Source organism: Arachis hypogaea, chromosome 1 (genome assembly GCF_003086295.3).
Source record: "Arachis hypogaea cultivar Tifrunner chromosome 1, arahy.Tifrunner.gnm2.J5K5, whole genome shotgun sequence".
Classification (NCBI taxonomy): domain Eukaryota; kingdom Viridiplantae; phylum Streptophyta; class Magnoliopsida; order Fabales; family Fabaceae; genus Arachis; species Arachis hypogaea.
Window position 1 is genome coordinate 11,703,756 of NC_092036.1, and position 16,492 is coordinate 11,720,247.

General features: G+C 29.6%; 2 protein-coding genes across 2 annotated transcripts; both read right to left on the minus strand.

The window, feature by feature from the left end:
- Positions 1–7,627: 7,627 nt before the first annotated feature.
- Positions 7,628–11,438, minus strand: LOC112796847 (la-related protein 1C). The gene is made up of 6 exons (XM_025839499.3): positions 10,689–11,438; positions 9,782–10,286; positions 9,545–9,704; positions 9,350–9,440; positions 8,763–8,834; positions 7,628–8,644 (listed from the first exon to the last, which is right to left on the minus strand). Exons 1-6 carry the CDS (start codon positions 11,085–11,087, stop codon positions 8,384–8,386), a joined length of 1,488 nt encoding a protein of 495 aa, XP_025695284.1. The 5' UTR covers positions 11,088–11,438; the 3' UTR covers positions 7,628–8,383.
- A 1,560-nt stretch (positions 11,439–12,998) lies between these two features.
- Positions 12,999–15,743, minus strand: LOC112796854 (uncharacterized). Its single transcript, XM_025839513.2, has 5 exons — positions 15,448–15,743; positions 15,121–15,239; positions 14,744–14,801; positions 14,215–14,292; positions 12,999–13,487 (listed from the first exon to the last, which is right to left on the minus strand). The coding sequence occupies exons 1-5, from the start codon at positions 15,629–15,631 to the stop codon at positions 13,294–13,296; spliced, it is 633 nt and encodes a 210-aa protein (XP_025695298.1). The 5' UTR covers positions 15,632–15,743; the 3' UTR covers positions 12,999–13,293.
- Positions 15,744–16,492: the final 749 nt, after the last annotated feature.

Genomic DNA, 16,492 nt, shown 5'->3' on the forward strand with positions numbered 1-16,492 from the left:
TTATTTCAAATCAATTTGGATTTGTTGAGTGGTCAATTTTCTCGTCTACTTAAGCTAAGTGTCAGAAGTTTGATTTTTATTATTTTTTATTTTTACAGGAATTTGGTTAAAAAGTTTTACTCAAGGAAAGAAAAAAAAGGCACCTATTCATTCATCTATACAAGAAGTTTCATGCTAACTGAAGTCTAAAAGTCTAGTTATGAAATTATAATAACAAAACTAATGTCTACAATAGTACGAATAGTATATAATATATTCTCATCAACTTTAGTCACCAAAAAAAAATATTCTCCTCAACTTTTAGTAGACCTTAGATTGTTAAGCTAAGCTAGTATCATCATTTTTTCATTTGGTGTATGTTCATGTGAATAATATATTTATATGTTGAAAGAAGAGACTAAACAAATAATTTTTTGAATTATCCGAACTCAACTAAATTAACCTAGTTCTAAACTAATTATATTTTTACTTGCTCATCTCTTGTATTTCAGAGTAGCCTCAAACATGAGTTACACGGAATAAGGAAAGGTTGGAAGTCTAGGGCATGGTTTTCAGATGTTATTTACACTAACAGCCACAAAGCTGACGACGAAAGGAAATTATAATCAAAGTCATCTTGCTTCCTTTTTAAAAATTGAAAAATGAAAAAATGACGCGTGAACATATCCAATAGGGGATGCACTAAGGCACATGTATGTGTTAAAAATTAAGGATACGTTTGGTTTGCGTTTTTATTTTCTGTTTTTATTGTTAGTATTTTTTATTTTTAAATTTTGTGGAAAAAGTAAAAACAACAGATAAAAACAGAAAATAGAATTTAATTATTTTTACTGTTTTTACTTTTTTTGTTTACAAAATTCAAAAAATAAAAAATATTAAAAATAAAAACAAAAAAAACGCAAACTAAACGTACTTTAAAAGTTTCTTGTCATCTAAAAATATGATTTCTTAGATAAACGAAAAAATTAAATTACCCAATTATTAAGCCTAAAAGAGAAAACATGCATAAGAAAAGATTTACCAAAATTCAACCATGCTATCATTGCAGTCACAAAAAAAAAACCTATGCTATCATTGCTATGCACATATAAATAAGACATCTAAATCTCTCCAGATAATTTATTTGTCTTTATATATTTTTGACAATAAAATTTAAAAGCCTCATATTTTAAAAAATAAAAAATATTTTTATATTTTTAATTTGTTAAAAATTTATGTATTTTTGAATTATAAAATCAAAGACTTATTTATTTTTTTAATAAAAAAAAAGAAATAGTAGTTTGGACCTTTGGTCTTTGACTACTCGTCCATGAATTTACTTATGTAAAATTGTAAATTATTGTTTACTAGATATGAAGCCAACCATGGCCTAATATGTTTGTTAGGAAAGCCATAACTAGAAGTCTTCTAAGTAAAGTACATATAGACATTATCGAATTCTCCAAAAGTAGATTGAGCATTATTATTTAATGTCGATAAACTCACCAATCAGAGCCTAGCTAAGAGTCTTAAAAGTTGGGATTGGAGTAAAGTCTCAGAGGTTATTATTTAGAGCCGCCAAAACGAGATTACTGAGTTCAAATTAGCTCATCTTAAATGTTGAGTCAAAATTGAAAACACTAGTTCTACTTTTTTAACGAGCCAATAAAATATTAGTTCTATTTGATTTAATTTGTCTTAGTGATGATGAGTTAAATGAGGGTTTTTTATTTATATAAATTAAATAATTTTATTAATTATCAATTTTTATAATATCCATCATTTTTACTAAAATACATTACATATCACATTTTGTTTACCGTGTAAACAAATTAAATTTACGTTTATTTCACTGTAAACGAAATAAGGTTGAAAATGAGGTGATAGTATAACGTATACATACGTGTTCTGTAACGTCTCTATTTTATTTACACTATAAACGAAATAGGTTTAGTGATGCCTATAAAAGGGGTTTCGTTCACAGGTCCAGAAGAAGCCAAAATTCACTGTTTGGGTAACATGGATAGGCGGCGGTGTGAGGGACGGATCATCCTACACAAAGTTCGACTATTCAAATCCACCGCCACTAACATCACCAACTTCTGCGTAGAGCTTCATCACTTGTTTACACAATTCTACCATGAATGTCAAACATCAGTCGCACATGCTCGTCGTCATGTAGTTGAAACAGACGAAATCGAAAAACTCTATTTCTCATCAGGGCTAGCATCCTATACCCTATCCTTCCAATCTCTTTTCTCCCATTATGATTTAGGTGCCTCAATATTAGACTCTTCAGTCTCGACAACGAGGCAACTCGCCGTGTACGCAGCAACACGGAATTCTCACACTCAGACTTGACCCCGTTATCTCGGTTCCTCGTAAGGCAATTGGGATACACACACAACGAAATATACACTACTTGTAGACATTATGACTAGTTTGGAAAAGGTTTAGAAGGAAGTAGTGAACTTGTTGTGAAGAATACAATGGGTTGTACACCCTTTTATAACTGCTGAAAATTTGTCCTATTGTATTTCGTTTACAATATAAATGAATTAACTTTATACGCATTTCGTTCACAGTGTAAACAAAATATACACGTGTCGCTTTGTCGACCGTATTTCGTTTAAGGTGTGAACGAAATACGTGTAAAATTAATTCATTTACACTATAAATAAAATGTGAAATGCAACATATTTAAGTAAAAAATGCTGGATATTATGAAAATCGTTAATTAATAGTATTATTTAATTTATATAAATAAAAAATCCGTTAAATGAGTTGTCCCTTTTTTATTTTTTGATTTTTTAAAAGAATTTGATTAAAGAAAGTTAATCAAAAGGACAGAAAAAGTACCTAAACATTCGTATATACAACAGATTTCATACTAACTAAATTCTAAAAGTCTAATTACGAAATTACAATCACAAAGGTCTACAATAATAAGAATAGTATATAATAGAGTAAAGAATCGTTTTTATCTCTAACATTTAGGGTAAGTCCCAAAGTTATCCTTAACATTTCAATCGTTCTATTTAAATCTCTAACATTTTAAAATTGACTCTGTTAGGGATCCGTTAACAGAATTGACGGCGGGATAAAATTGAGACGATTTTGAAACGTTAGGGACTTAAATAGGACGAAAACGTTAGGGACAAAAACAATACATAAAAATAAATTTTAATTTAATTTTATCTTTTAATAATATTAATTTTTACTATACATAGTATTCAATTATTTTTTAATTACATCTAAATAAATTACACTTAATTACATTACTTTCATTTTAAATGAATTTTTTTATAATTTTAAAGAACTTTGATACATTAGAGACAAAAGGTATAATTTATATTTTATTGTATATATATTATTTTTTTCTTTTATGCAAGTTTATATTACTAAAAATCTTTAAGAGTAAAATTATAAAAAAATTAATTTATTTAAAATGAAAGTAATATGATTAAGTGTAATTTACTTAGATGTGATTAAAAAATAATTGAATACTATGCATAGTAAAAAATTGATATATTGAAGGAAAAAATTAAAATTTATTTCTATATATTATTTTTGTCCCCAACGTTTTCGTCCTATTTAAGTCTCTAACGTTTCAAAATCATCTCAATTTTGTCCCGCCGTCAATTCTGTTAACGGATTCCTAACGACACATTGAGTCAGTTTTGAAACGTTAGGGACTTAAATATAGGACTATTGAAACGTTAGGGATAACTTTGGAACTTACTCCAAACGTTGAGGACAAAAACGATACTTTACTCTATATAATATAAGCTCTCTAACTTTTATTAGACCTTGGATTGTTAAGCTAGTATCATCAATTTTGCATTTAGTGTGTGTTCATGTAAATAATATGTTTATATGTTAAAAAGAGCGGGCGAAACAAGTCAATTCTCATGTGTGTGTGTTAAAGTTTCTTGTCATCTAAAAATAAGGTTTCTTAGATAAAAGGAGAAATTAAATTACTCAATTGTTGAACATAATAGAGCAAACAAGCATAAGAAAAGATTTACCAAAACTCAACTATGCTATGCACATATAAGTCTTATATAATTTTCAGAAGAAAAGAATATCCACACCTATTCGAATTAAAGGACACAATTGACTAAATTACATGAGGGCATCATGCTTAATAACGGTATAAAAAACTTCAACCACCCTTCAATGCTACCCCCATGCACTGTATAGTCCCATCTTCAATCACCCACCAAGTCACGCACACAAACACAAATATTGAAACATAACATACAACCATATGTATCATATTGGAAGATGTTTAGGTATTCCGTTGTACTTGATCGGAACATTTGATTCCACTATTTAGAATCTTTATATTTTAAAAAATGTAAATAGCGTAGATTGATGGAAAATCCTTGATGTGAATAGCACCGGCAAGAACCCATGCTGAGCATACAATCGGTTCATACTTTGGTCAGTTTATAATGGTTCAAAATTCTCCTATTTGTCCAAACCGGCTGAAAAATAGCTCTGTTTTATATACTAAAGTTGTTTTAGCTGATATAATATTGGGTCTTTTAGTTGCATTTTTGTTGCTTTCACTGAAAATTGGCTCCAAATTTTGTGTGATGCCATGAAATAAAAAATTTTGGTAAGAAAATATTAACTACACAGATAAGTGATGAAATAGCTCAACATTTTTATTATAATATAAAATTTTTAAAAACATTTTGATTTTCACATAAATTTTGAAACAATTATTTTACATCTTAATATTATTACAGGAAAGTAATTGAATATATTAAGAAATTCATACTGATAAAGTTAAATAAATTTTTGATAAAGTCAAAATTAAGATAGATATTCATGCTATGTACAAAAAAAATTATTCACTTCATATTTTTAAAATTTTTAATTTTATTATTTAGTAATTTATTTAATTTGTATTACTATTATTTTATTATATAAATATTCTTGAATAATTTTTCTGAAATAGATTTGAAAGAAGATAAAATAAAAAGGTATAATTAAGAGAAAGTGGTGTTATTACTTATTAATTTGAGAGTAATATTATCATTTTTTCATATATATATGTATATGATGTTTGTTGTATAGATATTCTTAAATAATTATTATAGATATATTATTTATTTTATAAACATATTTTAATAATTATTAAAAAGATATAATTTATATTAAAATTTTACATATAATTAATAAAATCAACATGTTACAATATACAATAACATAATTGCAAATAAAATAACTAAAATTGGAGTATTTTTTTCTTATTTATTAGAATTTTGTACACATGAATTAATACCGTTTGTACTTATATTTTTTAAAATTTGCATATCTAAATTAATAAAATTTATTTGTTAAAAATAATTTAATAATTATACTGGTTAAATAATGACAAAAAATACCAATAATTATTGATCCCCTAAAATTTTTCATATATATGGATATACAAATAAGTAATAAGAAATATATCAAGAAAATTTAACAAATTTAAAAATACAAAATAACTAAAACAACGTAATAAGAGAATATAGTTTGAATATATTACTTTAAAAGAAGAAAGCACTTAATTTCAAATCATAATTTAAAACAATAAAATAATAGTAAACTAACAAGACAAATAAAGGAAATAAAGTACAAAGAAAAAATAATTTTTAAAACAATATATATATATATATATATAGTCATATTTAAATTTAACACCATTTTCTTATAATTATATTTTTTTATCTTCTATCTCCAATAATTATTCAAAAATATTTTTGTAATAAAATAAAATTAATACAAATTAAATAAATTAATAAAAAATAAATTTAAAATATTTTATAAATACAGATTGAATAAAATTTTTTGTATAGTTTATAAATATTTACTCTAATTATACTTAATTTCCTTCCTATTAATAAATTATTTAATCTTATCGGTATTAATTTTTTTAACATATTCAATTACTGCTCTATAATAATATTAATATGTAAAATAATGGTTTTTAAATTTACTTAAAAATCAAAATATTTTTAAATACTCTATATTGCAAATAGGAATGTTGAGCCGTTCTATCTCCTATTCTTATATACTTTGAATGAGTCAAAACTAGGCCGCTAATTAAGCCACAAACATTTGAAGCGAACTATCCTGTTATTTCTATGTGAACTATTTTCAGCTGGCTAATTACATAATTTCATATCTACTTCAAGAGTTAATATGGTAATCCCAAAACTCACTAGAAGATAAAAAATATTGCTGGAAACGTGATAGTACACAAGAACATAAATACGTGATAATTTTCCCATTATTACTAACTTGTATAAATTATTGTAGAGTAAATATCGTTTTTGTTCTTACCGTTTGGGGTAAGTCCCAAAGTTGTTCTTAACGTTTCAATCGTCCTATTTAAGTCCCTAATGTTTCAAAATTGACTCAACGTTGTCCTGCCGTTAGGAATCCGTTAACAGAATTGATGGCGGGACAAAATTGATACGATTTTGAAACGTTAGAGACTTAAATAGGACAAAAACGTTGGGGACAAAAATGATACATAGAAATAAATTTTAATTTTATCCTTCAATAATATCAATTTTTTACTATACATAGTATTCAATTATTTTTTAATCACATCTAAGTAAATTACACTAAATCATATTACTTTCATTTTAAATAAATTAATTTTTTATAATTTTACTCTTAAAGATTTTTAGTTATCATGAAATGTTTGTAGAATGACTAGTATATAAACTTGCAGAAAAAAATAAATAATATATATAATAAAATATAAATTATATCTTTTGTCTCTAATGTATCAAAATTCTTTAAAATTATAAAAAAATAAATTTATTTAAAATGAAAGTAATGTGATTAAGTGTAATTTATTTAGATGTAATTAAAAAACAATTGAATATTATGTACATTAAAAAATTAATATTATTGAAAGATAAAATTAAATTAAAAAGTTTTTATGTATTGTTTTTGTTCATAACGTTTTTGTCCTATTTAAGTCACTAATGTTTCAAAATCGTCTCAATTTTGTCCTGCCGTCAATTCTGTTACAACATTGAGTCAATTTTGAAATATTAGAAACTTAAATAGGACGATTAAAACGTTAAGGACAACTTTAAGACTTATCCCAAACATTGGGGACAAAAACAATACTTTACTCATTATTGTATAAACCATATGTATCATATTACTGACTTGTATAAATTATTGTATAAAGTCTGCTATTTGGGCTATCCTGGTATTAAGAGCCCATTTTTTATGCCAAGTTTATTTAGTGTTAATATGGAATCAAATCATGTTCTACTATTATGCCAAGTTTATTTAGTGTTAATGTGGAATCAAATCATGTTCTACTATTATGTCGTGGAATCAAGAAGTTATTAGTTCGCCAAAATTTTCTTCTTTTTTTTTTGGCAATTTTTCTCCTATTTGACATTTAGTTATTACCATTAGTTTTTGAACTTTCCTTGTAATATGTAACTCTTGGACAGTTGTATAAAGTTGCGGAATATTTGTAAGAAATTTCTATCAAAAATTTAAATTAAAAATATATAAAATTGCCATAAACACACCTTAGAATACAATTGCTAACTGGTAATATTCAAAACACTTTTTTTTTCAAAAAAATCAAAATTATATAAAATGTTGAACGAACATGGAACCGAATAAATTCATAAGTACATACCAATTAATGTTAATAAGTCATCATAAAGTATACCAACATCATACAATAAATCAAATTAATTACATAATAAAAATAAATTGTCATAAGGATCAGTTAAACATCATTCAAACTTCAAAAGTCTATCATAATCCCCATAAGTTTAAAATAAAATAAACCCTTAAGGATGATCTAAACCTAAGAAAATGTGAGTTTAAATTAAAAAAAAAAACAAATTAGAAAAAAAAAGGTCTAAAGACCAAGTCATTCCAGACATGTGATTGCAAAATCATGCAATCATCATCTGTGAAGCAGTTGCAGAGACAATCTCCACCACAGACAGCCATCTTCACCCTTCACTTGCAGCAGCATAGAGAACTCATTCAACACCCAATTATAGCAGGTACAAGGAGAGAAACTGACCCCAAAGATTTTAAAAAATAGCTAAGGGGAAGGTTTGGGGAAAAAGAAAGAAGAAAGTAAAAAAACAAATCCCCTGATTTAAACAAACAACCACCATCATGCCATCAGAGTAGGACAGCCGTGTATATATATATTTTTGATATAATGTATAAAATTGTGTCTATTCTTTGAGGGATTTTTCCTTCCCATTTCTCAATCATGTTTTTCTATATACCTCATGAGAAATTGCATCGCACCACCCATATGTAAAAATTAAGACCATGATAGATACCTGCTTTCCATTTTGCCCTAAGAATATTCTCCAAAAAATCTTTTTTAGAACATCTGAAACTAGTTTTGCGCAGAAATTGAGTGATTTGAAACCTGAATCCCAGCTTGACCACCATCGCTGGTGGAGGGCAGAAGTTGACTATTTAATTCCCCAAATGGCCTATTCTGTAAAGCATCTAATCCTTGAGCACTGTCATTGTTAGTTGACTCTAGCGCAATGCCTTGAATCTGTTCTGCCAACCTTCCAACAGTCTGAGAACTCATGATATTAGGGGGAATGAGCCATCTGGCCCAATCATTTCGCCTCCTTATCTTGTCGCCCTATAATTGAAATAAAAACAAATATGATTAAACTTCGTAACAATAAATATGAAAAAATCCTTCAACCTTGAGAATTTAGAACTAAGAACTTGACATCTAATGAGTTTAGAAAATATACATTCACTTCAAGGACGGATGAAGTTCGAACAGCATCCAACACAACCTGGATGTTATCAGTCAGCTGCATAACCTGTTAAATACAAACTAATGGTCATCTAACTGCAGATGATTCTACACAACTCAAATATCCAGCAACAAATAAATTTCCACGATAGTTAGAAGGTTAAATAATTACATATAATCTTAAGATAGATTACTATTTTTGAGAAGGTCTTCACCTTTTCTATCTTGTCATTTTTTTAATATGCATACTTTAAATACAATGTGTTTGTAATATCAATTTCCATCTATCAACACTAATTCAATGAATATTGATATTGCAACCATAGAAACATAAATCATAGTCATGTATGTTTGCTAGGAAAGTTCTCAAACAAAGCAGATGTCGCATCAAAGTACATATAACAGAGACATAATTGAATACTCCAAGAGTAGATTGATTATTTATGGATAATAAGTAAATAAAAAAGTTACGGTGTTAATCATCTATAAATTCAAACAAACAACCCCATTCATGATAGAAAAGGAGCAGAGGAGTAGTTAATATAGTTAATAGCTAGAAACAACAGAAGAACAATAGCTTACTTTCTTGAAGCCTGCTATCAAGCTTATAGGAACCCACCCCTGATCATCCATGTTCTGCCGCAAGTACAGATCTTTGATCAAATTGTCATTACTGCAAAACCAGTTATTGCATGTATGCAGTCATCTTTCCAAATCATATTAAAATCAGTAAAGCAACCAAATGAAAACTGTAGCTAACAAAAATATGAGCATTACCTGAAATAATAATCAATCTGGTTCACTATCTTTGTATACAAGTGCGGATCAGGAGGTTGATAATACATCAAATTTGGTGGTATTGGAGGAATATAAGAAACACCTCTTAGTGAATCCAGGTGTGGAGATGGCATGTACACCATCTGCTGAAGAGGTGGTTCTGAAAATGCATGTAAACATCAGAACATATCCATACACTAAAACATTAAATAGCATGTTAACGTTTATAAATTTTACCAGAATACCCCATGCCCCCAAAAGGCCTCATCTGTGGGGGTGCAGCATAGAAGTGATTAGGAGGAGGTGGTGGCGGAGCTTGCACCATCCTCGGACCAAATCTCGGTGACATATAATTGTCTCTGCCATTGAAGTTTCGATGAGCATTCCAGTCCTGATGCCCATGTCCCTGATCACGTCTGCCACCATAATTATGATGGTGAGCCCCATCTCCACGAGGATGTGGACCACCATTCCGGTTTCTAAACGAATTACGCTGAGGATGGTCATTACGCTGCTGAGGGTGGTCACTAGACCCAAATCCAGTCCTAGAGCCATGGTGTTGGGGCCCTGATGCAGTGACAGAACCTTGAGGACCAGAATGTTGCTGTGGGTGGCCTCCATTAGAGGAGGTATTTGAATTGTTCCTTCTAAATGTCCTTTGGTGAGTCGGCACTGCATTGCTCATGCCTGCATTGTCCTTAACTTGCCTCTGTGGAGAAGAAGGAACAGAGCTCCCAGTATTCTATAATTATCACTCAAAAACAAATAACCATCAGTGTGTACATTAAACAAACAAACAATAACTAACATCCATGAAAGTAAAATCAAGGGGAACAAACGCAATTTCTAGCAATACTCAATCCTCAGTGACATCAACTACTGTTTTATTTGTTCCGTAATTAGAACTACCCCGATTGTGCCCTAAAAATAACAAGCAATACCATTTTTTTTCTTTTTCGTTTATTTTCTCTTATTCTTTAGGTTATTCTCTAACTTTCGATCACTGTCAGCTAAGAACTCCTCCGATAAAGGATTTGAAAGCTTTAACAATCATAAATAATGTAACAATTGAAATTACTAACAATGTGATTTAATTTATCCAAATCAAATCAAAATCTGAAAGGAGGAACACAAAAATCGCAACCTGCAATTCCGGCACAGGGCCCTTCGCAGCAGTCTCCGATAGCGCGGGAGATTTCGCCGTAGCCCTGGCTGACTCCACCAACGCCGGCCAAGAATCTGCATCCATGACCTCCGACGAAGAAGAGCCACCACCGCCACTCGAGGGTTTGCTCCAAGCAGGCCTCCTCCCGGCTCCACCGGCGCCATTGTTCCCGCCGTTGTCAAACCCCTCACGGCCAGGCTCCTCCGGCGGCACAGAATTCACAGAAACAGCTGGAGCCTCAACGAGCGGCTGCGTAGGAGGAGCGGCGGCGGCGGCGGCGACGACGTGGCTCCACGCAGAGGAACCAACGCCTCCAGTTCCAACGACGGTGAGATTCGGTGAATGATTGGAAGGAGCACCTGCACCGGTCATGGCCATTGGAATCGGAACGATGATGGAATCGAATAATCACGTGATGGATTGGGAGTGATCACGTGACCGAGAACAGATTGAAGAAGAAAACACGAAATTAGTTAGGGTTCGTTGCTCGGTTTGATTATTCCGATCTCTTTCTCTCTCTTTCTCTTTCTCTTTCTCTTTCTCTCTCTCTCGCTGTGTGATCGCGGAAGTGAGAAGCAGAAGAGGGTGGAAGAAGAGGAGGTTTGTTAAGAGTGTGTGTGCATTTATAGGAACCTAAGGCTCTGTTTGGCACCAAAACGTGTTTTCATTTTTCAAGCTTCTTTCTCTCTCTTCATTCTCAAAATTTTTATATTACATATTAAATAAGATAAGATATGATAGCAGCTGAAAGATATAAGTATAACTCATTCATATTTTCGAATGCTACTAGTTAATAAGGTAGTTTTAAAATTATAATTCAATTCAAAATAAAAATCGGTTGGAGTTGTTTTTAATTTTTTATCTTATTGATTCTAGTATATTGAATTGAATTGAATTATTGATACTGTAAACAAATAATATTATTGTTATTACTACCATTTAATTGAATTTGGCATCCAAGTTTAAGTACCAATTTTTCCTTTTAATTTTTACTTATTTATTATTAACTAGCTACTTATATAAGGCGTTTATATAAAATAATTTAACTGTATTATATATACACTAAAATTAATTATTAGTATAAAATAAATATTAAAATATAAAATACATATTAAAAATGAGTTCATAAATATATAGAAATGATTTTAATGTATCTATTATTATATAAACCAAATTCATGTTTGTGTTTAAATCTCTCTCGTTTGTTTTCTATTGTTGTTATGTTGTCACTTTTTTAATTATGATGATTTAAGATCAATAAAAATATCTAACATTATCATGACAATCTTGAACTTAATTAAAAAAATTTTGAGAATCCACTTTGTACGGATAATTAATTTTTACCCAAATTTTTTGTTATCTTATTTAAATATCACTATTAACCATAGTTTTAAGCATCAAACTGAATTGAACGATTTTAATAGGATTAATCAAAAATCAAATACCAAATCGATTTTAACAAGGATACAAATTAGTTACAGGTCAAATTATAACTGCTTAAATTTGTACAATTTTGTATCAGCATCAAATTATCATTAAAAAAAAGTATGAATTCTCTTAAATAATAACATGTTGTTCAACGAAGATTGAGTAATAAGGTTTACTGAAACAAAATCCAAAATAAATCAACAAATTCTTGAAGAAGCTTCACTATTGGAAAATTGAATGAAAGCTACCTTTAAATATATTTATGTTTAGCTTTATTCCCCCATATACTACATACTAATTAAGTCTTAATTATATGTAGCTTTCAAACAAGTGTGTTTCTAACATGTATTGTTTTATTAATAGATGTGACATGTATAACCATAAATAAATATCAATTATTTCACTCATTATTTATATATATCACTTTTATATAATCTTCTATTTTTATATTAAAAATATTTGATAAAAAATATAAGCAAATATAGTGCAAATATCATTATTACTTCACTTTTTTACTCATGTTACTGTGAATGTGAACAGTAATCAGTGAGGTGACCCAGATTTGTAATATAATCTAATCTTAAGAGGGTTATCTAGTGTAATTTACTCTAAATTCTTTTTCTATGTAAATTAACAAACTTGTTAAAAAGACAATAATAGAATTTTTCTTGAATTATTGATACAGTCAATTCATTAAAAATATAAACAAACTTAAAAGTCTATTTGATTTGTGTTTTTAATTTTTCCTTCACAAAATTCTGAAGACTGAAGGTGAAAAACTCAATTCGAACACCCTTACCTTTTCAATATTTTTTAATAAAACTTGCGAAAAAAAAAAACGGTAACAGTAGAAAGCCAAAAAAAATAAACAGCCAGATAAAACAAGTTCCGACTGATTTTGGCTAAATTTTTTTGTTATCAAATATTTCCAACAAAACAAAAAAAGGAAAATTGTAACATGATCCTCTTATGTTCTGCATTACATATATACATATAAACCCATCTTAGTAAAAGATGCAATCAAACATTTTCAACAAAATTATCCTAGAAACTGTAGAATCAAATCAAATGCTAAGAACAAGGAATATCAAGATTGCAGAAAGGACAGCAACCAGGATAAAAGCATTCCCTGCAATGTTATCAAAAACAATGGAAACTACAATGGCAGAAGCATAACAGGACATGGAATGAACTCGGCAAGCAAGTTTGCATCTATATGCTTTGTGTGGATTGCTTCCATGCTAATAACTACCAAGTCCAAATTGAGGTCGTCGGCAACATCGCCAATGATCGCCGTTGGCTTGCTCCCTTCTCCGAGCCGCTCGAGCAAGTTGTAATCCTTGAATCCACCTGTATATATGTTTTATGAATACAGAACAAACAGATCGAACAATCACTCGAAGCTCCCGGACATGATACAACAATGAAATCCTTTTTCTACCTAGATATTGTTGGGACATATATCAAACAAACCTAGTGAAATCTATTAGGAAATGACCATTTAGACAATTCATATAAATAATCATTGCATAGAAGAGAAAATAATATAATAATTACCAGAGAATGTATGACCGAAAACCTTTTGACTAGCAAATGGAGCAAATAAATCTAATGAAATTATCAATTCATTATTCTTGATACTATGATAGCCAAGATTTCGTCACATTAAAAAACTTATGTGCTATTAGATTGAAATCACGGCATGCATAATTAAGTTTCACAAAACCTCTATGAAAACAACTACATCAATACAACCATGTTTAGTAACCTTTATATACTAGAAAATAATCTTCTTCTCCTCCTACTCTTCTTTTTTTTTTTTGGGGGGGGGGGGGGGGGGTTCCAAAATCTATCACAGGGAGATCATGGTTATAAACTTTTTAACCTGTGAATCCAAAAATAAGCTTATGCAAACAAACCTCCCATGTTACATAATACCAAACCATTCTATGAAAGATTCTACCGTGAAAGGATATTAACCAAACAAGAAAATTTAGTATTGGTATTGTGCTTCAAAGGGCATGAACATGCATAATGCCAAGTACTATAAACAAAACAAAGAATTGCTTTTGGAAACCTTCAGAAATATGCCAGCGGATGCTGGATAGTTGCGTCTCGTGCTCAGGTAGTGACTCTTTCTGCTGTTCATCAATAACTGCAAAAGCATATAAACATGTAAAGGGTATGGTGATCGCTCCAAATAAATTCTCAATTTACAAATCATCAAAAAGCAAAAGAATGAAAAAGGATTTTTCTTCAGATTTTAATTTGAAACTGGATTTGGGTGTAGTTCTGTGGAAATAAATTAAGTCAAGAAAGATTAAAAGGAGAGATTAAGCCATTAGGGGTAGGTAAACTTGTGAGGAAAACACTTCTATTAGTGACAAATAAGCAACATAAGAACTAAAGATGTGAAATAGTGGTGGAGAACAAGTGTTGAGACCTTCACTAATGTTACAAGAGGAACTCTTTTTTGGCCTTTTTCTTGGGTCATGTTAGAATTATTCATACACAATAAAATTGCATTTTTGGTGTACAATCAAAACTCCAAGTAAAAGTTCCAAACTTGAATTGAGGATTTGAATACAAGTGATATGATGACTTACCTACTACTGTAATGTCAGCTCCATACTTTTTTGCCAAAGCAGTGGTAGTTGCTATAGCCTAATGAAAATTACATTAACCACAAGTTAATCTTTGGTGAAGAATGGGAAGAAAATGTCAAGGATTCTATCAGGTATAAAAAAGATCCCATTTGATTTGTTTTCTATTCTCATTTTCAGATGATATTTTTTCTCCATTACTCACAAAAATGTGACTATTTTGTATTGAATTCTCTGTAAAACAAACAAAAACACCCCAAGTTTCTCAATGAATTGGTTTCAAATTGCATATTCACAAATCACAATACCATCATCAACTAGGTCAAAAAAAACTTTCAATCCCAACATAGAATCAAAGAAGGTGCATCATAGAAACTCACTTGTCTTGTTCCTTCAGAGAGATAAGGATTCCTATCAGTAATAGGCAAAAGCAGATGCTTGAATTGTGTAAAGGCATCAGTAGCTGCACTCACTTCAGGTTCTTGTGCCTTAGCCTTAGCTAAATTGAGAAAGCAACAAATCAATTTTTAATAAATAAATTAAAAAAAATCATTTTTTTTAACTTCACAAAAAAGGGTAGCTGAACATATAATCAAATGCAATGCCTTGAATGCAAGTATAAGAAATAAAAAGTTGCCCACATAAAAAAGAACCGATTTGACTCAAATAACCACAATTTAGATTAAGAAAGCAGCAATTTTTTTCACCTTTATGGGTGACCCTGCGGAATCTGGAGAATAGAGAGTGTTGTTTATGAGGTTTGGAAGGGAGAGAAGGAAACAAGTTTAAACTGTTTGATGAAATTGAAAATGGTGGATTCAATAAGGAAGATTTTGGGGATTTAGGGGAAGGTTCAATGGGAACTGCAATCAAATAGTGAGCAAGCGCCATAATCAGGTGGATTGTGAGCTTCAGAGTTCAGTGAAGAAGAGCATGGAGGAGATTGGGGTAAGTTCCAGAAAGGGGAACAACAAACATTATTTAAAATATGTTTTTGGTAGATAACATGTGTATTTGTATTTATTCATATTTATACATATTCTTTTTAGTTTATTTATTATTATTATTTTTTTACTTAAGTTTACATGGTATTTAGGTAGTGTTTGGTGGAGAGATAGAGACAGAAAGATTGAGACTGAGAGACAGAGACTAAGAGACAGTGATTGAAATAAATCTCAGTATTCTGTTTGGTACAAAATGGGAGACATGAATTGAAACAAGAATAAAATTCTAATTTAATTTGCACAAAGGGTAAAATTAGAATTAATTAATTGAAATAAAAGTATTTTAAGTATAAAATATTATTAAAGTTTCAGTCTCTATGTCTAAAAATTTCAGTCTTCTATGTCCCAACTTTTTGGAGGTACTAAAATACTGAAATTTTAGAGACAAAAACAGAAATTTTAGTACCAGTCTCTAAACTAACAAATACGATATTGAATCTCAGTCTTTCGGTCTCTGTCTCAGTACCTCAAAACAAACGCTACTTTAATACTTACAAATAAAAGAACTTCGAGACACACACAAAAAAAATTACCAAACTTTAGAAAAAAAACTCACTTCTAAATGAGAAAAGTAATAATAACATAATAAGATAAAAGAGTTTGTTGCAAAAAAAGAGTTAATCATAATTAAATTTATAAATTTTCATCACTTTATCGCTTAATCAATTTATAAATTTTTAAAATCTAATAATACTTGAACTTTTTTTTTTGTCAACTTTATCACTTTAGAAAAATGTAGTCTCCCATT